The sequence below is a fragment of the Dicentrarchus labrax genome, unplaced genomic scaffold (assembly GCF_905237075.1).
Source record: "Dicentrarchus labrax unplaced genomic scaffold, dlabrax2021, whole genome shotgun sequence".
In the NCBI taxonomy this organism is placed as follows: Eukaryota; Metazoa; Chordata; class Actinopteri; family Moronidae; genus Dicentrarchus; species Dicentrarchus labrax.
Genome location: NW_026136711.1, coordinates 12,306,099 through 12,330,296, shown reverse-complemented (window position 1 = coordinate 12,330,296; position 24,198 = coordinate 12,306,099). Strand labels below are relative to the sequence as shown.

Genomic DNA, 24,198 nt, shown 5'->3' with positions numbered 1-24,198 from the left:
GAAAAATCAGAAAGTCTTCAAATTGTGACCAACATTTTTATGTTTATTTAATTTAACATTATTATGGGGCACATCCAAAATACTGAGCTTCTGTTATGCTCCAACTCTTTATTTATCAGTCTAGTACACGGGGACCTGAGATCCAGCAGGGGTCACGTCGCCAATCCATCCTTGGTTTCAGTGATCTGAACACAACAAAAGGTGAGACACTGTACTACATGACAGTTTTAGCAATGTAGGCATTATTTTAGTTTCATTATTTATGATAAGCCGACTATTGTACAACATTTTATATGCTGTGTATAAAATCTTTATACCTTTTGCATTGTTTTTTCCTTAGTTACAACCTTCAAGACGCCATGTGACCAGTACAAGCTTGTTGAAAAGGATAACCATGCATCCACCTCATGGCAATCACAATCTTCTTACTTCTGCCCGGAGGGAGATACACCAAAGGTCCAGATGCCCTACCAAACCATTCCTGGACAGATCCCCCGCAAGTTAGAGATAGAGCGGTATGTACTGTTTGTGTGCACTGTGCACCATGTATGGCAGAAGAGGACACTTCACATAGTGCTGTGGAGCTTTCCATTCTTTGCATTTTCAACAGTGAGTGTATTTTACATACTGTAAGTCCAGATTCATTGGTCACATGTGAGTGAGTAACACACTGAACTAACTATCATGCAGAATTGGTTTATTTTAACTGCCTTATTTATATTGTTTTCTTACAGCCGTCGAAGGGAATACTTGAAGTTAGACTTTGAACAGCTCTTGGCAGAAAAAGGCATAAACTCTAATCTGATAATGCCAAGATGTCAGAGCAGTTGTGATGAGCATGTGAATACACCAGACAATCCTGTGTCACCCTACCTCCCCCTGGAGGTGAGTCTGTTACTGCTGCAATCTTTTCTGTGGCATTCTGTGGCATGACCATTGGATCTTATATTAAGGGACACAGCACCATACCACACTCATCTTTCCTGTGTCTCCCTTAGTTATTTGACAATGAGGAGTATGACTGCCGAACTCCAGAAGACTGGATTGCCCTGGCCAATGCTGAACGATCACCTGATAGGAAACCTATTCCGGCAAAAGCCCTGCTGCCTACAGATGATAAGATTCATTCTGGTACAATGTCCTCAGAAATATATTGTATAAACAGAGATATATATTATTTTTCTGTTCTTTGATGTTTACTCTCCACTCTTTTTTTTTTCTGAAGAGGACCCAAAAGGCTGCTCCTTGGAATACAGCTGGCAGTTAGTTGGAGTTCTTGACTATAGTAAGGAGAAATGTCAGTACCTGGTGCAAAAGGTTCACCACAACACCAGACTGACAGACGAAAAAGGAAATCCTATTCTAAATGAAAAACTCAAAAAGAGCAAATCTCCTGGTTGGTTTTTAAGTCTTTCCACTTTAATAATAATTTCCTCTTGTCTCTGTCGCCCTCTGTCTGTCATGTTGACCATGTATGCATGCTTTCCATCTCCTTTTGTTGCATAGGAGTGAAGGCCATGATAGCAGGCACTGAGTACTGGGTACCCAGGATTAGATTGTTATTCTGTGCTGAAGACCCACGTGTCTTTGTCGAACGGATCCAGTTTGCCCTGAGCTGGAGGGAGAACACAGAAGCTCTTCTTCTCTACAACTTGTCTGTGGACTGCATGCCCATCTGGAAAGGAGCACCATCTTTTGATATCCAGAGTCTTGAGCGGATCAAAGAACGTGCCTGTCAGGCCCCTGGGCTCAAGCTGAAAATGTGAGTAGTGTCAGTGTTTTATTACTGCTGTGATTTTCTGCTTGTTCAGTATTATCTGTTTTATAATAGATTCCTCTGAGTTGAAATATTAACTGACTAATAGGGTGAATCAAAAAGAATAAAAAATATCATGTGTGCAGTGTGGACAAGTGTATAGGGGATCTGGAGAAGGAGGTCAAACTGGAATATGACCGTACTGTAAATCGTGCGGGCTTTGACAAAGTAGTGATGAGCCACCCAGAGGAGTTTTCACACATCACCCTGCCACAGAAGGATCCTGAGAATGTACCAAAAAACGGTAACTCAGTTAGCCTTATACACATTTCTTTGTGTCAGTGTTTTTTTTTTTTAAAGAATTGTACCCTCATGGCATTCACCCTTGTATGTACAGGGTGCGTTCCAGTTCCTCGCTTTGCCTATGAGAAGAACAAGGCTGCCTTTTTCTTCTGTTCCATGCTAACAAAGCCAGAGGTGATCTGTGTATTATCTGAACTATGGTCTGAGTGCAACAAAGTAGCAAACATGAAACTGTTCAATGTCAGCTCCATCAAACCACTGAGACTGGATGAGTTTGAAGTAATTCAGTCTCAAGTGCATACTCAGGTACTGTAATGTTTGGGTAGTTTTTCTTCTGCCAATACTTGGCTGTCTTTCCTTTTGAATGAATGCCTAGTTTAATTGTCTGATAATCACTGCACATGTAGCAACTAAATTCAACCACAACTCATGCTAAAACAATGGGTCATCAGGGGAATTGTGGCTTATTCATGGTCAAACCATTTCCAAAAAGCAAAAACAACTCTTTTTTTGGAATTGATAATGTTAACTGGCAATGACTAGAAAGACAAACCTTGCAGATGACAAAGACATCTGAGTTTCTCACAAATAAGGAAGCATTAAATCTTTTCCACCTTCTCCAGATAAGCTTGTTTCTTAGGAACACATGGATGATCACACTGAGCAACATCATCCGTTCCAACCTGGGGACTATTGGCCCAGGCACGTACAACATCAACGAGTCTCGCTGGGAGATGTACAAGATTTCCAAGATGTACAAACTGATGGACGTGGTGCGCTTCAGCCAGCAGGACTCCCTGCGCTTCCTTGTGCAGGATTCGCTGGCCATGCTGACTCAGGTGCTCTTGGACACCTGCCACAGTGTGCTGACGTGTCCTCAGGACCTGGTCTGGGGGAACAACCTCATGACGAGCCCCTACAAGTAGGATAGCATGCACTTGCACATACAATATAAGCACACATGGGCACACATTCACATTTATGTAAATGTTCATATACTTTTGTGCTCATATGCATTCGTATTTTCTTATTGTTTTATCTTTGAGTCAGTTATACTGTGCCTTATATTCTCAGTTCAGTTTTGCTTCTGAGTTTGAGTTTCTGATTGAGTGAGTGTGACATAACCTATTACTATGCTAAATATGTATTATTCTCTGTAACTAGGCCAAAGAGGAACCCTCTGTTCCTGGTGGACTTGGTTCTGGATCAGACTGGGGTTCATTACAGCACTCCTCTGGACAATTTTGAGACATCTATTGTTAACCTGTTTGATAAGAGCATTCTGGCCACACACAATGTACCAAAGCTTGAGAAGGTAAAATAAAATCTGCAATCACCTGAATCAGAGAGTGTTAAATTAGAAATGAAAATGTTTATGATAGATCATAACAAGTATACTGTAAATGACTACAATGATTTAACTATTCTTTTCTGGTCCGTGTCAGTTTGTAATGCAGAAGTTGTTTGCCGGTGGTGATCCGTTGCTGGACTCAGTGAATTTATTTGAACCAAAAGTCAATGAGCTGAGAGAGATGGTCCGCAATGCTCTGATACAAGCAGCCATACCTCTCAAGGCTTATGCTGCTGAATTTGAGAAATACTTGGAGCTACACAACTCAGACATAGAAACCCTTATCAAGTAAGTATGCTTAAATTACTTAAGCAAATTCAAAGCAAGTGTTTTTTATATCTATGGTCCTCTCAGCATGCTTTCCTCTTTAAATGTATTCATTTTCATCCCCTGACCAGATCTCATACGCATGCAGAGCAGACTTCACAAGAAGTGAAGAAAGAGGTGGAACAACATCTCAAAGAAAAGGAAAGGCTTGAACACTCCCTGCCATCCTCCATTGTCATTGGTCCATATATTGTCCGTGTGGAGGCTGTGCGCCTGGCTCTCTCTAACAAAAGAAAGGCTTTAGCCAATGCAATGCTGAACCACCTTGTTCTGAAGCTACGCAAGCAGGTTGATGATGTAAGTCATTTGTTTAGAAGCCAGAAGACGCTTAAGTACTTAATTATACAGTGTATACTGTATGGGTATTATATATTTGTAGTGTTTTGATCTTTTGACCAACATTTACTTCAGCTTGAAAGTAACCTTTTCTTTCCTTTTTAACTTGAATTATACGTTTATATCTTGTGTATGTGTGTGTAGGCATGCGAAGAGTGTAACATAATGAGTAGAAAGCTACGTGAGAAGCCCAATGGCATTGAGGAGCTGACTGAAAAGAGGGACTGGATGAAGCAAATCCCGGAAAACATCAAGAGTTTCAAGGTGCACATTGATTTGCATGAACTGGCTATTTCTATCATGTGTCATATGAGGTGTTACTTTGTCAATAGGTATGATTATTTTTTCAATCTGTCCACAACAGGATGTTATTGGCAAGATCCTAACAGACTATGAGCTAATAGAAGAATGTTGCTACTGTCTTCCAGATGAGGATGTGAATAAAAAGTAAGTGTGAAATAAAAAAATATTTGAAAACTAGGCTGACGGACAGATTCAAAGTGGTTAGAATGAATAGGGGAAACTGAGGAGTTATTCTAGTGATTGCTATAGTTACGTATCTGTGCAGGTGGACAGCTATTCGATGGCCTCAAAGGATAATCAGCCAGATGGAAGCAGTGGCCGTTGAGCATGTGGAGGATGAGGAACGCTTCCATAAGATCCATCTAGTTGACCAGAACACCTTTGAGGATCACCTAGACTCTCTACAGGTCAGCTGAGCCAACTAGGTTTTTTTTTGTTCAACAGCAGCTTGAGATGGGTTTAAGATTTTCAGATGAATTTCCAGAAATGCTCCTGAACTTGCAGTTGTTTGGACATGATTTGCATTTCAAAGGTCTTCCAGTTAACTTTCCTGCCTTCATTTCCTTCAATTGTATTTTTCAGAAAATTCAAACTGATGTTGTTTGGTTTTAAATCACCACAACTCTGTTTATAGATGCTGGTTGCAGGGTTTGCAGGCCACGCAGACATTGATCGTGCCCATGAGGTGGCCAACGAGGTGAGGCGTACAGGCAAGCAACTTAAGGAGTGCCAGTCACTGGCTCAAACCTACAACACCAGAGAACGTCTGCTTGGTGTTCCTGTCACTAATGTAAGAGAATCCAATAAGCAGAATGATGTCTAAATACATGCCAGATTAAATGCCCTTGCTTTGAACTGTTGAACTGGGAAATAATATACATTTGTCATGCTTTTTCTCACAATGAAGTGTAAATTTGTTTTACAGTATGATCGTCTGCAGAAGCTGGTAAAGGACTTCCAGCCTTTTAAAGACTTATGGACCACTACCTCTGATTGGCTCCGTTGGCATGAGAGCTGGCTCAATGACACACTGTCTTCCATTGACCCTGAGCAGCTTGAGCGCAATGTTACAGATGCCCATAAGACCATGCACAAATGTATTAAACAGTTCAAGGACATTCCTGGTAGGGGACACATCTGTCACCATTCAACCTTGATAAAGCATAATTGTTAATATGTCTGACGTGTTTTTTTTTTTCCCTTGTTCTTTGTCTTACATGACACCAGACTGCCAGATGGTGGCAACTGTAATCCGCAACAAGATTGAGGACTTCCGTCCTTACATCCCTCTGATTCAGGGCCTGAGGAATCCTGGGATGAGGAGCCGCCATTGGGAGATGCTTTCAGAACGTATTCATATGAAAGTCAAGCCCAAAGCCAACTTGACCTTCTCCCGCTGCTTGGAGCTTGGCCTACAGAATCACATAGATGACATTGCTCAGGTGGCTGAGGTGGCTGGGAAAGAGTTCACCATTGAACAGGTATCTTTCAACTAGATACTCTAAATACAGTGTTTTATGAAGTGTTAGGTTGTGTTTTTTATTGGATGATAAATTCAGTGCCACTGTGGAAACGGACAGGATTTAAGCAGCTTATTTTTATCCTCTGCGTGAACAACATATTTAAGTACAAATTACCTTTTCACAATAGTAGCACTAGAGAGCGATGTTACACGTAGAAAATGATGGTAAAAGAGAAGCTAAGTGACTCATGTTGTTTTGGTTCAAAGGAACAGCACTGATGCACACTGTCAGCATGTCAATATGTGCTTTACAATTAGTGGCTGCTACTTTTTTTTCACCACACCTTCCCACTCAGGCCCTGGAAAAGATGGAGCAAGAGTGGTCGACAGTAGTGTTTGATGTGTTGCCCTACAAGGAGACAGGCACTTACATCTTGAAGAGCCCAGATGAAGCGTCCCAGTTGCTGGATGACCACATTGTCATGACGCAGAGCATGTCCTTCTCTCCCTTCAAAAAAACCTTTGAGGGACGCATCAACACCTGGGAAAGCAAGCTCAGAATGACTCAAGTAAATACACACATACACAAACTCACTTAAGTTCTTGTGTCTTGGATCTTTATCATGCTGTGTCTTATATAGTGCTACTGCCCTCTTCTGGTACTTGCAGGATGTGCTGGAGGAGTGGCTGACATGCCAGCGCTCCTGGCTCTACTTGGAGCCCATCTTCAGTTCTGATGATATAAACAAGCAACTGCCTGTGGAAGGGAAAAGATACCAGCAAATGGAACAAACATGGAGGACAGTCATGAAAAGTGCCTTTCATAATCGAAAGGTCAGAGCCTCCACAACACTTTTTTATACAGAGATCATTGTAGAGCTTGATGATGATGATGATGATGATGATGATGATGCTCATTTATTTGTTGTAAACTTTTAATGTGTGTTTCTGCGTTTATCTCCAGGTGATTGAGATATGTTCAGATGCTCGTCTACTAGACAAACTGAAAGAGTGCAATGCACTCTTGGAACAGGTGCAGAAGGGTCTCAGTGAGTACTTGGAGACAAAACGAGGGTCTTTCCCCAGGTAAGGCTCACTAAAAGTGTTCTGAATTCCCCTGGCTGTCAGTTTCTGATGGTGTTAATTACTGATTTATTAGTCGTTTGATTCCATATACCATTCCTTGTAGAGGGTATGCATTGATATAACTTTTTCATGTGATACGACCAACTCACCAACAGTGAAACAGCCAAAGAAACTTGCTTTGGTTACTATAAGTGTACATAAATGTTTATCTAAGTAAAGGCTACTTGAATCAACAATGACATGCACAAGCAGATAGTGGTCTGTGGACGATTTGTAGTCAGCAATGTGTTTCCATGCTGTCGATTACACATGTGTTATGTTCAATGTACTGTACAGTAAATATTTGTTTGTAGGTTTTACTTCCTGTCAGATGATGAGCTCCTGGAGATTTTGTCCCAGACCAAAGATCCTACTGCTGTACAACCACACTTGCGAAAATGCTTTGAGAACGTCGCACAGGTTTGTTCTGGCTGGTAGTTTCTTTACAGTTACTCTGCTTATATATTACTGAAAGTATAATATGCATACCACATGAGAGTGAGACTTTTGTTGGTTCTCAGCTTCAATTCCAGTCAGATCTACAGATCACGCATATGTACTCTGGAGAAGGGGAGGAGGTGAAGCTGTTCCTGCCGGTGTGGCCTACTGGAAATGTGGAGGACTGGCTCAGGGATGTCGAGAAATCTATGAAGGCCACATTGAGGGATAACATTGACCGCTCGCTCAAAGTCTACCCTGAGGTCTGCGACCCTGACTCTCACTTTGATGTTTTTGATGATGTGTTTTGTACTCTTACATCACTTGTGTGTGCAATTTTAAGGAGAGACAAGTTGTCCAACTTTTATAAGATCCGTGTGTGCTCTCCTGACCCCTCAGCAACCTCGTACAGAGTGGGTGTTGTCGTGGCCTGGTCAAGTGGTGATAGCTGGCTGTCAGGTCTTCTGGACTACTGAGGTGTCTGAGGCTTTGGAGCAGGGAGACTTAGCCAACCGCCTTTATCCCCAACTACAGACACAGGTGTGCACTTTTATTAGACATCAATTTAAATAACTCTTAATGTATTCATATTTTGTGAAAAATACACACATTATATTTTTTATTGCTCACATTTGCACTAAACATTGTGCTGTATTCTAACATTTGCGACATTTTTCCTTTTGCTTCTGAAGCTGGGTGACTTGGTGCAGCTGGTGAGAGGAGGTCTGTCTAATATGCAGCGAGCTGTGCTGTCTGCTCTTATTGTCATAGAGGTCCATGCTAAGGATGTTGCGGCCAAACTGGTGGAGCAGGAGGTTTCAAGCATCAATGACTTTGAGTGGATCAGCCAACTCAGGTTATCTGTTTGTTTTCTTGTTCTGTCATTTGTTTACTTTTTACTTTGGTCACTCCTGACTTTGTAGTCCACTGTATACTATCACTCTGCAACACTGTAGATGCAGAATGAGTTTAATGTGATACTGATCTGATATTGTTGTAGATATTACTGGGCAAAAGATGACTTGTACATCCGTGCAGTGAATGCAGAGTTTTTGTATGGATATGAGTACCTTGGTAACTCTGGACGTCTGGTCATCACCCCGCTCACTGACAGGTATTTGTTAAGTCTAATGTTGTCCACTGTTTTTTCCTGTCATACACTCTATTGAATACACCACTTTCTGCCTCTTTCAGATGCTACCTGACCCTAACAGGAGCTCTACACCTGAAGTTTGGAGGGGCTCCTGCAGGTCCAGCAGGGACAGGAAAGACAGAAACCACTAAAGATCTGGGGAAAGCTCTGGCTATCCAGACAGTTGTTTTCAACTGCTCTGATCAGCTAGACTTCATTGCTATGGGCAAGTTTCTCAAAGGACTGGCCAGGTGAGAGAGGCAGTGACTTTACTGTCATAGAATGTCTCTCTTGCTGATAAATGTTACAAATCTTCCATAAATTACATCCATCCATCCATTTTTTGTCTGTTTACCATTTTACAGCTCTGGGGCCTGGGCGTGCTTTGATGAGTTTAATCGTATTGATGTGGAAGTGCTGTCTGTGGTGGCACAGCAGATCACCACTATACAAAAGGCCCAACAGCAAAGGGTGAGAAGCTAATTCACATCCTGGTGCATCCTGTACTATACAGAGTGCTTGAGTTGTACTTTGTGAGTGTAGTATGTTTTGTGTGAATATGTTGTACTTTTCTCTGCTGCAATTTGGAATCAACTTTTACTTTATATTGAGTACTTTTCTATTATGAAGTTGGAATAAAATGTATTATCTAAGTAAAGAATTATTATAGTATTATAATTGTATGTATGTTTTGTTTTTAGGCAGAGCGGTTTGTGTTTGAAGGGGCAGAGATCCCTCTTGTCCCTTCTTGTGCCGTATTCATCACTATGAATCCTGGTTATGCTGGACGCACGGAACTGCCTGACAATCTCAAGGTTTGATATTGTAATTGAATCTTAAATAACACTGAATATAAGCAGACAGGGTTCAACAGATGAGATTATATCTTCTATAGGCCCTGTTTCGTCCTGTGGCCATGATGGTACCCGACTATGCTATGATAGCTGAGATCTCCTTGTACTCATTTGGCTTCAGTGATGCCAAAGTCCTCTCCAAGAAGATCACCACCACTTTCAAGCTCTCCTCTGAGCAGCTTAGTGCTCAGGTACTGTATGGATTCAGGGGAGATCAGAATTACACTCAGTTTAACCTCCACATACCTGAGTGTACGTGGGTGTATGTGATATTAAAAAGCAAGTTGAACTAACAAGTGTATATTGTTACAGACATGACTTTTTTAAACCTTTTAATTTTACAGCATCAGACTAAAAAATATTGGCATACAACACACAGTTACTATATTCCTGAGAAGATGGAGAGATGTGTATAAGAAAAACAAAGATGAAAAGATGTGCTGACTTTTACACTTGTTTACATGAAGGATCATTATGATTTTGGTATGAGAGCTGTGAAGACTGTGATCTCAGCTGCTGGAAACCTGAAGAGAGAAAATCCTGACATGAATGAGGTAAGAAATGTTACTGGTATTTATGATGGAAATAAAGTATAAAAAAACATGACACAAATTTTGAATGAAAAAAACTGTCCAATTAACAATTTATTCTTCTGGACTCTTTGTGTCTCTAGGAGTTGATCTGTCTGCGGGCCATTCAAGATGTCAATGTACCAAAGTTTTTACAGGATGACCTGAAACTCTTCAAAGGTATTGTGTCCGATCTTTTCCCTAAGACAAAACAGGAGCCAATCAATTATGGCATACTTGAAGTGTCCATGCGTGATGTCTGCGCCAAGAAGAACCTCAAAGATGTGGATGGTTAGTTTCTTGAAGCACATTAATATGTTTTCATAAATGCAGTTAGGTGTATTTTTAGAATGAGTACTTATAGTGTTACTATTGTGGTGATTGCAGGGTATATTAGTAAATGTATTCAGCTGTATGAAACCACTGTGGTGAGACATGGTCTGATGTTGGTGGGACCCTCTGGATCTGGTAAAACCAAGGTGAGTCATTTACTTGTCACTATGTTGTTTTATTCACAGTTTTCACAATAATTTATGCTTTGCAGTGTAGAGTCCTGTATGTAAGTATTACTGTTGCGTGTGTTAGTGTTATGAGGTACTAGGTGCAGCAATAACGGCTCTGAAGGGCCAGCCCTCTGTGAGTGGTGGTGTGTATGAAGCGGTTCAGATACATGTCCTCAACCCCAAGTCTATCACCATGGGACAGCTGTACGGGGAGTATGACTTGCTTACACATGAATGGTAAGTGATGTAATGTTCCACACAAACTACAAAACAAGCCAAACAAAGACAGACTTGATGCACACACTGACACGTTTTTCTCTAACTCTATAGGACAGACGGTATCCTCTCATCTGTTATCCGTGGAGGTGCATCATCCATGGACAAAGTGAAAAAGTGGTACATGTTTGATGGACCAGTGGATGCTGTATGGATTGAGAACATGAACACTGTGCTGGATGACAACAAAAAGCTGTGCCTTAGCTCTGGGGAAATCATCAAGCTCACGGATGTAAGGCTGAATTTTCACAGACTTTATTTTTCTCTCTGTCGTCCCATTTGCATTCAGACGTTTTGTATCTTCCTCCTGCAGGTGATGACCATGATGTTTGAGGTGCAAGACTTGGCGGTGGCATCTCCAGCCACAGTGTCACGCTGCGGTATGGTCTACCTGGAGCCCAGTATTCTGGGCCTGGTCCCTTTTACAGAGTGTTGGCTGAGGCGGGTCCCCGAAGCCATAAAACCGCACACAGAACTGCTAGACTCCCTGTTTGCCAGGTTCCTGCAGGTGAGAGAGGAAGACATAACTGAGAGAGACCAGCAGGGACTCTTAAGACTTTTATTTTTTATTATAGTAGATTATGATAAACAATTTACTGCTTTTGTTAAGATTTGTCTGTGCTTTTACCCAGGACTCCATCACATTTGTCCGCACATCAGTAAAGGAGGTCATCACATCCCTGGACAGCAATCTTACCTGTAGTCTGCTTAAACTTATGGACTGTTTCTTCAGTCCCTTCAACATTAAAGAGGTCTGTGCAGCTTCCCTGTGTTAGAACACACCTCATTAAATGAATATATGTCGATTGCTGTGCAAATATACATTTTGAAGCAGCTACAGTCATAGCAGTTTCAGCTTTATATGGTATTCTATGGAAATATTTAATGCTTCAGGGAAGTAGTACAGGCTACTTAAATACATAAAGGTGTATTTAAGGTGGTTGGTTATATTAGAAACTGCAGTGTTAAATTCATGTATTATTATCTTATACATCTATATGGTGAGACAATACAGAAGACATTTTTGCTGCTGTGAGTATAAATGAATGTGCAATAAGTTTATTTTTTCACCTTCAAAGGTCCACTGTGTAGCATCTATTGGCAGAAATGGAATATAATATGCATAACTCTGTTTTCATTAGTGTATAATCACTTCATTGTGTTTTTGTTACCTTAGAATTAGCTATTTTTATCTACACAGAGAGTGAATTTTATTGCTTGTTATCCCATCACTAATCCTTTATTGTCTTGTAGGGCGAGAGGCCACCGCCTCCAAAGAAATTGGACCGTCTGAAGGAGCTGATTGAGCCCTGGTTCTTTTTCTCTCTGGTGTGGAGTGTAGGCGGCACAGGAGACGCAGCCAGCTGTAAGCGCTTCAGTGCCTGGCTGAAGAACAAGATGGCACAAGAAAAGGTCATTTAAGCATCTATGCTTTAGCATCGCAATACAAAATTATTTTGAATGTAATGTGTATTGATATTTCTTGACAGAGGTATATTTTAATTACCATAAATGTACTTTACGTCCTTTAGATTCAGTTATGTTTTCCAGAGGAAGCCCTGGTGTATGACTACAGTCTTGATGATGCAGGAATTAGTAACCTGGAGGATGATGATGAAGATGAGGAAAGAAAAGTAAGTAAATGACACATAATAATATCATCATAATCAGATTTTTCATACTACCAAGACCATGAGATTGCTTTCCACTCAATCATCTTTTTGCTTGCACTCCAGGTCCAGTGGGTCAGCTGGATGAAGTCTGCAAAGAGTGTTGTAATCACCCCAGATACAAGTTATTCTGACATCATTGTTCCCACTGCTGACACAGTGAGAATGTCCTTCCTCATGAATATGCTTTTGACCAATAAAAAACCTGTGAGTACTTTGATTTTAGTTGAACGTCACACATCTGTCTGCAGTACATTTGTTTATATAAATGATAAATAGATCTTAGAAATGTTTAGAAAAGGTCCAAATGCCATAAATTGTTAGTATTAACTGTGAAACTTTATACTGTAACTGTAAACTACTATACTGCAGCACTCATTCAGAATCTACTAATAGATACTTTGCATTTAATAAAGGAAGCATTAGACTTGATTTATAATTGTCTGTGTGTGATCCAGGTGCTCTGTACTGGACCCACTGGCACTGGAAAGACCCTGACCATGTCAGACAAGCTCCTGAAGAACATGCCTGCTGAATACATCACACATTTCCTCATGTTCTCTGCCCGCACATCAGCCAACCAGACTCAAGATTACATTGACAGTAAATTAGACAAAAGGTATTCCTGCTTTATTTTACATTATTTATAATACAAAAAGCTTTGCGACTCACCATTTCAATGATGCATGTGCCTGTCTCTCAGGCGGAAAGGTGTGTTTGGACCTCCAATAGGAAAGTACTTCATCTTCTTCATTGATGACCTAAACATGCCCATGTTGGAGACCTATGGTGCTCAGCCTCCTATTGAACTGCTGAGGCAGTGGATGGACCATGGAGGGTGGTATGACAGGAAACAGATAGGTAAGAGGGTTAGGGTTAGCTTATTGCACTACTAGTACATTTCTCTGGAGTGCCTAAATATGAATTGTTACTCTTTTAATATATAGATTTGAATTTATTTTCGCTCAGGAATGCTAAATTCTCTCTTTAAATTTAGCTTCTCTTTTGTTTTCCTAACTTGTCTCCGCAGGGACATTCAAGCACATAGTAGACATCAATTTTGCCTGTGCCATGGGACCCCCAGGTGGAGGCCGTAACCCCATCACCCAACGCTTCACACGCCACTTCAACTTCCTGTCATTCACTGAAATGGATGATGCCAGCAAAAAAAATATTTTCTCCACCATCCTGGGCAGTTGGATGGGTAAGTTGGGGATGCTATGTGTTTGAACATGCTGTTAGGACAGGTGTTGAAAGGTAGAATAATACTGACATTAGCTTGTAAAGAAAAAAACTAACAACAGTTTCTAACTGAATCTTTGTTTTCTTTCAGATGGAAATATGAGTAAAAAGGAACCAGGCAGTAAGTCAGGGACACAGAGAAACAAAGTAGACAAAGGGTGCAAAGTGTAATTATAATAGCATCAGCATAAGTTAGTATAGCTTGTAGGATGAAAGACGATACAAAACATGTCTGAATAATTGTCATTTTATTCATGGAGCAAATTTAAAAACAACAAATATTGACTAAAGCATTGTCTCAAGTTCTACAGGAAATAGATTTTATCATTAATAAATGTTGTTAAGTTATCACTTCTTCTTCTTCTTCTACTTCTATCACTATCACTTTTTTTTTTTTCATCAGGACCTGTGCCAGCAATCCAGCCACTGAATGAGCCTCTTGTAGACGCTACTATCCTAGTCTACTCGACCATTACCTCCCAGCTCCTTCCAACTCCAACCAAGTCCCATTACACCTTCAACCTCAGAGACCTGTCCAAAGTCTTCCAGGGAATCCTCATGGCTGAGGCTGGAATGATAGAGGTAGTCAGATACAACAATAGTTAGTCATTTGATCCATTAGGTACTTACAGTCTCTATCATTGAAGGATAACTGTGGAAATATTATGGGTGTCCCAGTGTTTAAACTGAGGAGACATAAAGGAGGGATTTACAGCTGCATTTAAAAAATAAAACATATAAAATATATAATAACAATATAAAAGTAGCGTTACTTTGGTGATTTTAGGACAAATTGCAGCTGCTCCAGCTGTGGTACCACGAAAGCTGCCGGATTTTCCAGGACCGCCTGGTGTGTGCTGAGGACAGGGACTGGTTCAACAGGCTTCTAAAGGACTGCATTCAGGAGTTTGACTGCAGTTTTGAAGAGGTTGTGTCCTGCCAGCCTGTTCTGTATGGAGATTTCATGATTCCTGGAGCTGACCACAAAGTCTACACACTCATACAAGACAAGGAAAAGGTGAGTTGTGCCAGCCAGTGTTGGAAATATTTTATGTTTTTCTGTTGCTAAACAGCTGACCAGTTGGCTTATGGGTGGTCACATTTTACTTCATGATTTTTTTCCCACTGTACAGCACGAGAGAACCGTATACTTCACCAAAATGGCTGTTGTTTTTACCCCTATATTTTATATATATATAGTTGATGAAAGTGATGGAGGAATACATGGAAGACTACAACCAGGTCAATACCACCAAGATGAAGCTGGTGCTCTTCATGGATGCCATTGAGCACGTGTGTCGTATCAGCCGCATCCTGCGCCAGCCCCTGGGCAATGCCCTGCTGCTTGGAGTGGGTGGGAGTGGGCGCCAGTCACTCACTAAGCTCGCCTCATATATGTGAGATTTCCCCATTTTGTACAACTTCCATTCCTGTAGGCTGAATCCAATTTTCATTACTTCAGACCTTTTAACAGAGCATACACATATTCTTGGATTGATGTCCTACTTTATAGGCAGCTTTTTGTTTCCGTTAAGTTTTAAAGAATTGCTTATAAGATTGTTCAACCACATGCAGAAACACCGGTATTGTACTTTTAAGACTGTGTATCCTGATTGTGCATTTGTCCATATTCAGGTCAGAATATGAGTGTTTCCAGATTGAGCTTGCTAAGAACTACGGTCAGACAGAGTGGAGAGAAGATATTAAAAGCATCATGCTAAAGGCTGGCCTTCAGAACCTGCAGATCACCTTCCTTTTTGTGGACACACAGGTAAACAAAAGCATTCTCTTATTCAATGTGTGGTAGTTTAACAGCACTTTTTTAAAGTCAGTTTGATTGAGACCATAAACAAAATGTATTTAATGTTTGAAATCTCTTCAGAAGACAAGGAAGCATTTTGCTCATTAATACCTTCTTGTTAATCACCCAGATTAAGAGTGAGTCATTCCTGGAGGATATCAACAACATTTTGAACTCTGGGGATGTTCCCAACCTGTACGCAACAGACGAGCAGGAGCGCATCCTGACAACCATGAAGCCAGTGGTGCAAGACCTCGGCCAGCAGCCAACTAAACCCAACCTCATGGCTGCCTACATCAGGAGGGTCCGCAGCAACATCCACACTGTACTCTGCATGAGGTTAGTAATTGTACAAGTAATTGTAAAGTTTTGTTTACTTAGTCAAAAGCAAATGAAAAGAAATGGATGCAGTGTCTCCATCATCTTTGTTCTTCTTATACCCTTCCTTCTTCATCCCTGTTTTCTTCCTGTCCCCTACTCACACCTCTACTCTTCATTTCTTCCTCTACAGTCCTATTGGTGAGGTGTTTCGTGCACGGCTGAGGCAGTTTCCCTCACTGGTTACATGTTGTACCATAGACTGGTTCAACGCCTGGCCAGAGGAGGCTTTGCAGGCTGTGGCCACATCGTTTCTTAATGAGCTGCCTGAATTAGAAGCGAGCCCCACAGCATTGAGGGGAATGGTGAGGATGCTGTGTGTGTTTGTGTGTGTCAGTGAGCTTTGTTTGTCTAAAGGTTTAAGAGTAGTATTAGCAAAGCAGGGAAGTACTGTACACTTAAAAATATTCATTATTTATGTTACCATACATAGAAACAAGCTATATGTTGCAAATCAGCTAGTTGGTTGTCACACTGAGCACTTGTTTGGTTTGTGTTATCTCTTACAATAAGAGATAACACACAAGATAGCACAGACACAAGATAAGTGCATGGGCATGTGGGTCACAACGACATTAAACTTTCTTGAGTAAGGCAATCAAACAAAGTCAACATTAACATACAATAATGTTGTCACATTGTTTGTTAATGCAGTTCAACCAGGGGTGAACAACATGATACTGCAGATTAACTGGCATTTAGTAATGTTACAGTATCATTTTGGTCTAAAACCCACTGTCATCTCAAAAGTATGCAGTTCAATTACTGTATGTGAGATCATGAACAGTACTTTAATGTAATGATTCCTAGCCAGTTGAATCATGACTGGAAAAACAACAATATGATGATGTTAAATATGAAAATATATACTTGTTTATGAATTCATGATTCAAGAGTGGCAATGAAAAAACAAACAGATTGGTTAAATGATTTGTGAGCAACCACAGAGAAAATGGTTCAAAGGGAAATGTGTTGTTTGGACAGGAAATAACCCATAGCTATGTAGCAATAATATGTGTGTGAGAGGATTGCTGAGGACGGGCAGCCTCTCTGATTGCACCTCTACTACACATTCACAGCATTACCATCCAACAATAACAACTGACAACAGCCAGGTGCTCAATGTTACCTTACTTGAGCAGCTTTTAACTTTTTGGTAATTTATTATATTTATATATATATAAATACCTCAGTTAAATAAATAGAAACTACTGGTTGCCTGATCAAAAATCTATAATACTGGAATTAAGCACATTAATTTAACTTAATTTCGTGAAGTCTCTCCCTAATTGATTCCCTTCTCCAGACACTGATGTGTATGAAGATCCACCAGATGGTAGCCGTGAAGTGTGAACAGTACCTGGCTGAGCTTTCTCGACACAACTATGTCACACCCAAGAGCTACCTGGAGCTGCTCAAAATCTTCTCAGATCTCATTGGACGCAAGAAGCAAGAACTGTGCAGTGCTCGTCAGCGCATGAAGACTGGCCTGGATAAGGTACGACTCTGGACAGGACAAATAATAGAAATTCTGTTTTTACATTATGCTACATTAGCACTCTTACAGTATGTGACTAACTGCTGTTTTGTGATCCTGTAGCTTCTCAGCACAGCGGAGGATGTGAGTAAGATGCAGGAGGATCTGGAGACAATGAGACCGCTTTTGGAAGAGGCTGCTAAGGACACTGAAGTCACTATGGAGACCATCAAAGTAAGGGAAAATAAATAGAGGTAGAAATGTTGAGCCATGCAGAAGTTTTACAGTTTGTCTCTAAATTGACACTGATATGAATTGCTTGTGTTTTTGGAAAACTTAAGAACTTCACACCTCAAATGTGATTTATACTCTGCGTTGTTAGAAAGACACAGTGGTTGCAGAGGAGACCCGGAAGTCCGTGCAGGAAGAGGAAGCCAAAGCTTCAGAGAAAGCCCGTTTTGCGGGAGCCATTGCAGCAGATGCCCAGAAAGACTTGGATGAGGCTCTGCCAGCCCTGGACGCTGCCCTCACCAGCCTCAAGTCACTCAACAAGAATGATGTCACTGAGGTCAGGGATTTGGAAGATTGTTTTAAAGATATTCTTCATATTTTACTGCATTGTTAGTTTCTATGTAGAATATAACTTCCTGAATGATTTGTTTCCCCCCACAGGTGCGAGGCATGCAGCGACCTCCCCAGGGGGTGAAGCTGGTTATTGAGGCGCTCTGCATTATGAAGGGCATCAAACCAAAAAAGGTGCCTGGAGAAAAGCCTGGCACCAAGATTGACGACTACTGGGAACCTGGTAAGGGTCTACTACAAGACCCTGCAAAGTTTTTGGACAGCCTCTTCAAGTATGATAAGGTAGAGCACAAATGTGGTGGATTTACTGCCATGTCATTGTATGTATAATGTATGTTGTCATTGTTTCTCCAGAACATTATTGTCTCTTTCAGATTTATCTGAAGTTCTCTAAGTTTCAGTGTTTGATGCTGATTTGGTCATTTCCTGTTTGGGATCTGTATTAAGATGTGTTTTTTCTACCACTAATCATTTCTGCAGGAAAACATCCCAGATAATGTGATCAATTTAGTTCAGCCCTACATAGATAATGAGGAATTCCAACCAGCCTCAATTGCCAAGGTTTCCAAAGCCTGTACTTCCATTTGCCAGTGGGTGCGAGCCATGCATGTATATCACTTTGTGGCCAAGGGTGTGGAACCTAAAAGGGTAAAAACTGAAATTTGAGCCATTGTCTTGGTTATACATTTAAGACACCACTGTACTTATATGTTATTCGAATAAGAGAGTCATCTAAACATAAAAAAATTTAATATTTGTACAGCAAGCTCTCGAGGAGGCCCAGGAGGACTTAGCGGCAACCCAGCGCATTCTGGATGATGCCAAAGACCAGCTGGCAGGAGTAGAGAACGGCATTGCCACTTTGCAGGCCAAGTACCAGGAGTGTCTGGCTAAGAAAGATGAGCTGGACAACAAGTATCAACTGTGTGAGGCCCGCCTCGTCCGAGCAGACAAGGTCAGAAGGAGGGATAAGATAAAACAACATTTCATTGATCCCTACGAAGAAAGTTTTGCATTACAGCAGCCTTAGAAACACACCAGAGAAGTAGCTAGGATCCAGATGCGTATAAAGCTATAAACAATATGTTGTTGCAAAGTGCAAATATCAATCTGTAATATAAATAAAATAGGAATAATACATCTAAATGCAATATTGATATGTAATGTAAGTAATATATCATATATTTACTTTTTTAATATTGATAGTTAAATCATGATGATGCATTGATCTTCAGCTTATAGGCGGACTGGCAGATGAGAAGGTGCGTTGGAAGGAAACAGTGCAACATCTGGATTACATGGTCAATAATGTGGCAGGCGATGTGCTTCTGTGTGCAGCATACGTAGCATACCTGGGACCCTTCACTGTAAGTGGGTTGTAACTCATTGAGTTCACAAGTATATTAAAAAGTTGCATTACCCATAATATACTGCATATATACATATTCCTATGTGTTCCCAATTGGTACAGAATTACAGAATTGTAAGTTTTGTTTTTGTGGTTCCAACTGACTCAACATAAATCTGACCATTTACAAGCATAACCAATGACAGTATAACATATGAGCATAATTTTTAAGTGTTGTTGAAAACATTAATATCATAATGGTAATTTTTAGTAGGTTAGCCATAGTGTGTCACTGCTTTTCTCTGTGTTCCTATATGTACATAATTATATTGCTAATCAGTGCAGCACTATAGTATGATTTGCATTAAGGTGCATTGTTTTTGTGTTTAGGGAAAGTACAGGGCAGCCATGGCAGATGAGTGGATGCAATGTTTCAAAGAGCTAAGTGTTCCACACACTGACGAACCAAACCTGATCAACACCTTAGGAGATCCAGTCAAGATCCGCTCCTGGCAGGTCAGAACCACATAAGACAAATATTAATTGTTAATGACCACATTTTTTTGCATGCTCTTACACTTTTGACATTGTACTTTGTCATTTCTATGCGCACAGATATCAGGTTTGCCCAAGGATAACCTGTCAGTGGAGAATGGTGTGATTGCTCAGTACTCCCTGCGCTGGGCTCTGTTCATTGATCCTCAGGGACAAGCCAACACGTGGATCAAAAACATGGTGAAGACTTTTCTGTGTGTTAATCCAACCACACCTGCAGAGGGTGCCAGTGAGACAAAGACATGAAAAGTAGCCATATCAAGATTTTCATTCATCCCTTTACATCACATAGTCTAGTTTGTAATTATACTTTATCACCCAGTAGCGAGAGTTCACATAGCAGAGTATCCAGTGCACATGCTTGCTAAAAATAGGTTCAGTATACACAGATACCTGCTTTGGCTGTCTGGCAAACAGTGAGTATATTATTAGGGTTACCTCTTATTCCCCATCACCCTCAACTCATCTGTAAAGCTGCTTAGTGTATGTATTTTATCCACTGCTCATTCATACTTGCTTCCTGTTGTCACCCAGGAGCGGGACAATGGACTGGAGACTATGAAGCTAAGTGACCGGGACTTCCTCCGCAGTCTAGAGAACGCCATCCGCTTTGGTAAACCCTGCCTTTTGGAAAATGTAGCAGAGGAGTTAGATCCTGCTTTAGAACCTGTCTTGTTGCAACAGGTGAATACAGACACACACACACGCACACACATCTAAGTCACTTGTACTGCATGCCGTTGTTGTGCAAATATTGACCACGCACTGTTTTGCTTAACTCACATTTTTGGCCCATAGACATTTAAGCAGCAAGGCAGCACGGTGCTGAAACTGGGCGATTCAGTCATCCCTTACCATGAAGGCTTCAAGATGTATATCACTACCAAGCTGCCTAACCCGCACTATTCTCCAGAGGTCTCCACCAACGTCACGCTCATTAACTTCACCCTGTCACCCAGGTAACACATGTTAAACAGATACAACAGGTTGTATTATTCTAACAATTATGTCTTAGTCTTACTGTTCTTGTGTGTCCCCAGCGGTCTAGAGGACCAGTTGCTGGGCCAGGTGGTGGCTGTGGAGCGTTCAGACCTGGAGGAGGCTAAGAACCAGCTGATCATCAGCAACGCCAAGATGAAACAGGAGCTAAAAGAAATTGAGGACGAGATTCTGTTCCGACTCAGCTCCACAGAGGGAAACCCAGTGGACAATGAGGAGCTCATCCAAGTGTTGGAGGCTTCCAAGATCAAAGCTGGAGAGATCAAGGTCAGACAGTGGGAGAGCTAATGTATCTACTATCATATGTGGTCTGACATGACGTTCCAAAATAGCTAAAACCTGTGAAAGGGTTTTTTCTCATATACCACTCTCCAAAACCTCATATATGATACTCCAGCCTTACTACTTAATGTATAATCTGGTATTGTTGGTTATTCCTCTAATGCAAGCTGTTTTTTTCTGACAGGCCAAAGTGTTGGCGGCAGAGCAGACAGAGCAGGACATTGACGCCACCCGTCTGGAGTATGTGCCTGTGGCTGTGCGGACACAGATCCTCTTCTTCTGTGTATCGGACCTGTCCAGTGTTGACCCCATGTACCAGTATTCACTGGAGTGGTTCCTTGGCATCTTCATGGCTGGCCTTGCAAACTCTGAGCAAGCAGGTACAAAGGCATTCCACTGTTGTATTATGTTCTCTGGTTGCAAGACTACAGACTATATACACAGAAAAAGTGCTTGTGCAGATGGAAAATCAGTAGGACTGGTTTATGACATTGAAACCAGGTGTAAAAAAATACTTTCTGCTGCTCCACTGACTTTTTCCTGTCTCACAGACACGGTGGAGCAGAGAATCGCCAACATCAATGAATTTTTCACCTTCAGCCTGTACAGCAACGTGTGCCGCAGCTTATTTGAGAAGCACAAACTCATGTTCGCTTTCCTCCTGTGTGCTCGCATCATGATGAATGAAAAAAAAATAGTTATGGTGAGCAACAAGGGAGTTTGCAGTCCCCTCTTTAATTCACTGTAGGAAGTTGAGGTAATCCAAGTGCATTTGATAAAATCTGCATTGTCTCTTTGTGGCAGGCTGAGTGGCGCTACCTTCTATCAGGAGGGATGCCCGCACAAGAGCTGACCAACCCAGCAGTCAGTTGGCTGTCTGAACGCGCCTGGCAGGACATCCTGGGCCTGAGCGCTCTGGACAACTTCAGCAACCTGGCAAAAACCTTCACCAAACATCTGCAGGGTTTCAAGAGGATTTTTGACAGCAACCAGCCTCACAGGCATGCAGATAGCCACTATGTTAATAAATGCACTCTTGTTTCCTTTATTTGCGCTGTGCAGAAGCTGTCAATATCTAACAAGGTGTGCATGTGTGTATGTTTGCTGTAGAGAGCCCCTCCCCGGAGAGTGGGACACTGAGCTGGACTCATTCCAGAAGCTGTTGGTACTGCGCTGTCTAAGGGCTGACTGTCTCATTCAAGGCCTGCAGGACTTTGTGTCAGCTCAGCTGGGACAGCGCTTCATAGAACCTCAGGTACAGTCCCTGCCCTCCTTATCGTCTTAATGTATTTTTTGTGTCACATATCTTTATTGATTTTGAACATGATACTTCCCCCACCCACCCATGAACTCAGAGCCATCAGTGTAGATAATAACAATAATGATAGTTTACAAACGAATATTTATTAAAATAAATAACTTAAACCCATGAGCACAAATGCACAGATGCATGTCTGCATATGTTAAAGAAAAGGAAGGGGAAAAACAGAAGAAAGAAAGAAAGAAAGAAAAGAAAAGGGGGTACAATCTCATTTGGTAAATGTTAAATTGATGAAGTTAGGTTATCAGACTCCAAAAGTGAAAGAAATGAATCCCATATTTAATGAATGATAAGATTTCCTTTCAATCACTAAGCAAGAGAACAGCTCATTAGTCCAAAGGTTCACAGATAAACACTTTCCCAATGATGTTTAATTTTTATTAGGCAGAGGTTTACCAACTTAATTTCACGAGTTATCAGGGCCCGTGGTTCTGGAATGAGACCAAGAATATAAATCTGTGGGTGTAACAAGATTTGTTAGTGGATGATGTTGGACATATGTTGGAATTGTGGAAATTGGAATTTCCAAAGGTCTAGTATGTGTTAACAGTTCCTTATTTTGTACAACTGTCTGGGATATTAGGTTTGAATTTTGGTCTTGGCTTATTGTTGATGTTAAAACCACAATGTATGATGTGACACAAAGTTATTGTTAGAACAGTGGTAGTATTAACATGGCAATAATGGTTCTGTTTGTTTTGGCTGGGTCTTGAGCAGTGCAAACACTGTTTTGAAAATGATTTCTGGCTGCTTGCTCTCTGGGCCATAACTTCTTCTTTCTCCACCTCTCCCTCAGACATCAGACCTGTCTGTGGTCTTCAAAGAGTCGTCCCCCTCCACTCCCCTCATCTTTGTCCTATCCCCTGGTACCGACCCTGCTGCTGACCTCTACAAATTTGCTGACGTCATGCAGTTCTCAAAGAAAATGAGTGCCATCTCTCTGGGCCAAGGCCAGGTCAGGGCCCGGGGGAATGCCTGGGAATTCTTACTCTCTCTCACACTCACTGTCTCTTGGACTCTCTCTGTCTGACTCTGGAGGAAAGCCACTCTAAATGACTTTCTCACAGAACCGGGCCATTCTCATTTGTCTTGTTAAGAATGGCCACCTTGGTGCTAATTGTTTTGTCTATTTCTGACCATAGGCCAGGACACTGTACCATACTACTTTGACAGATGCTAGATTCCAGGACACCATAAATGAGCTCAGACAACAATCATATTAACATTGTGTGCAGGTTTTATGATAAATGCAGACTCATCCTCCACAAACCTGAAACCAAACACTTCTCCCAGGAACACACTCCTCCTGTGACTGTTCGATACGTGTTAGTTTGTGTTTATCACATTACTTTCAATTATGCTCATGCTGGGCTTTTGCATCTCCCTTTCCTCACTTTCTGTCTATATTGAGGTGATGAGACACCTGAAATGTCAAACTGGCTGTAGGGAGATATGCTGTATCCCCAAGTATTTCTTTCATTACCACTCCTCAAATAAGAATCAAACTTCTAGGAAACAGAATCATGTTGTCTCTTAAACTAAAGCCTCATGTTAAGCGTACTTTTTTGTTGTCCTCACATCTGCCTCCCCTTGTGCTGTTGTTTGTGTGATTCAGGGCCCCTGGGCTGAGATCATGATGCACGCTGCCATGGAAAGAGGTCACTGGGTCTTCTTCCAGAACTGTCACCTGGCACCCAGCTGGATGCCTGCCCTGGAGAGACTAATTGAGAACATTAATCCAGTAAAGGTCAGAACACATACCGTACAGCATAGTAGTAATGTATGTTAGACAGGCCTTTCATTGACTT

At 41.3% G+C, this 24,198-nt stretch overlaps 1 protein-coding gene across 3 annotated transcripts in view; it reads left to right on the top strand.

The window, feature by feature from the left end:
• The window catches only part of dnah1 (dynein, axonemal, heavy chain 1), a 32,154-nt gene that overhangs the window by 724 nt on the left and 7,232 nt on the right, over positions 1–24,198 (top strand). For 2 of the 3 annotated variants that reach the window (XM_051414024.1, XM_051414023.1), the window contains exons 3-70: positions 120–201; positions 341–515; positions 735–885; positions 999–1,131; positions 1,226–1,396; positions 1,507–1,762; positions 1,903–2,060; positions 2,154–2,365; positions 2,683–2,981; positions 3,224–3,374; positions 3,505–3,698; positions 3,809–4,034; positions 4,218–4,337; positions 4,438–4,520; positions 4,642–4,783; positions 5,011–5,166; positions 5,302–5,500; positions 5,604–5,857; positions 6,195–6,407; positions 6,508–6,672; positions 6,803–6,924; positions 7,278–7,383; positions 7,485–7,664; positions 7,801–7,941; positions 8,094–8,257; positions 8,402–8,515; positions 8,596–8,784; positions 8,899–9,004; positions 9,235–9,348; positions 9,429–9,578; positions 9,855–9,941; positions 10,061–10,247; positions 10,344–10,435; positions 10,542–10,696; positions 10,790–10,967; positions 11,049–11,243; positions 11,368–11,487; positions 11,990–12,148; positions 12,268–12,369; positions 12,472–12,612; positions 12,864–13,024; positions 13,109–13,266; positions 13,436–13,609; positions 13,739–13,768; positions 14,051–14,229; positions 14,435–14,665; positions 14,848–15,044; positions 15,283–15,418; positions 15,579–15,787; positions 15,960–16,131; positions 17,133–17,324; positions 17,427–17,537; positions 17,686–17,871; positions 17,976–18,167; positions 18,366–18,533; positions 18,649–18,840; positions 19,121–19,252; positions 19,624–19,749; positions 19,849–19,968; positions 20,323–20,472; positions 20,587–20,747; positions 20,829–21,054; positions 21,254–21,449; positions 21,621–21,772; positions 21,874–22,070; positions 22,180–22,324; positions 23,187–23,345; positions 24,006–24,137. In XM_051414024.1, the coding sequence (XP_051269984.1) occupies positions 120–201; positions 341–515; positions 735–885; positions 999–1,131; positions 1,226–1,396; positions 1,507–1,762; positions 1,903–2,060; positions 2,154–2,365; positions 2,683–2,981; positions 3,224–3,374; positions 3,505–3,698; positions 3,809–4,034; positions 4,218–4,337; positions 4,438–4,520; positions 4,642–4,783; positions 5,011–5,166; positions 5,302–5,500; positions 5,604–5,857; positions 6,195–6,407; positions 6,508–6,672; positions 6,803–6,924; positions 7,278–7,383; positions 7,485–7,664; positions 7,801–7,941; positions 8,094–8,257; positions 8,402–8,515; positions 8,596–8,784; positions 8,899–9,004; positions 9,235–9,348; positions 9,429–9,578; positions 9,855–9,941; positions 10,061–10,247; positions 10,344–10,435; positions 10,542–10,696; positions 10,790–10,967; positions 11,049–11,243; positions 11,368–11,487; positions 11,990–12,148; positions 12,268–12,369; positions 12,472–12,612; positions 12,864–13,024; positions 13,109–13,266; positions 13,436–13,609; positions 13,739–13,768; positions 14,051–14,229; positions 14,435–14,665; positions 14,848–15,044; positions 15,283–15,418; positions 15,579–15,787; positions 15,960–16,131; positions 17,133–17,324; positions 17,427–17,537; positions 17,686–17,871; positions 17,976–18,167; positions 18,366–18,533; positions 18,649–18,840; positions 19,121–19,252; positions 19,624–19,749; positions 19,849–19,968; positions 20,323–20,472; positions 20,587–20,747; positions 20,829–21,054; positions 21,254–21,449; positions 21,621–21,772; positions 21,874–22,070; positions 22,180–22,324; positions 23,187–23,345; positions 24,006–24,137 (10,926 nt within the window). The remainder of the gene's footprint in view (positions 1–119; positions 202–340; positions 516–734; positions 886–998; positions 1,132–1,225; positions 1,397–1,506; positions 1,763–1,902; positions 2,061–2,153; positions 2,366–2,682; positions 2,982–3,223; positions 3,375–3,504; positions 3,699–3,808; positions 4,035–4,217; positions 4,338–4,437; positions 4,521–4,641; positions 4,784–5,010; positions 5,167–5,301; positions 5,501–5,603; positions 5,858–6,194; positions 6,408–6,507; positions 6,673–6,802; positions 6,925–7,277; positions 7,384–7,484; positions 7,665–7,800; positions 7,942–8,093; positions 8,258–8,401; positions 8,516–8,595; positions 8,785–8,898; positions 9,005–9,234; positions 9,349–9,428; positions 9,579–9,854; positions 9,942–10,060; positions 10,248–10,343; positions 10,436–10,541; positions 10,697–10,789; positions 10,968–11,048; positions 11,244–11,367; positions 11,488–11,989; positions 12,149–12,267; positions 12,370–12,471; positions 12,613–12,863; positions 13,025–13,108; positions 13,267–13,435; positions 13,610–13,738; positions 13,769–14,050; positions 14,230–14,434; positions 14,666–14,847; positions 15,045–15,282; positions 15,419–15,578; positions 15,788–15,959; positions 16,132–17,132; positions 17,325–17,426; positions 17,538–17,685; positions 17,872–17,975; positions 18,168–18,365; positions 18,534–18,648; positions 18,841–19,120; positions 19,253–19,623; positions 19,750–19,848; positions 19,969–20,322; positions 20,473–20,586; positions 20,748–20,828; positions 21,055–21,253; positions 21,450–21,620; positions 21,773–21,873; positions 22,071–22,179; positions 22,325–23,186; positions 23,346–24,005; positions 24,138–24,198) is intronic. The other variant, XM_051414025.1, reaches the window with a different exon arrangement.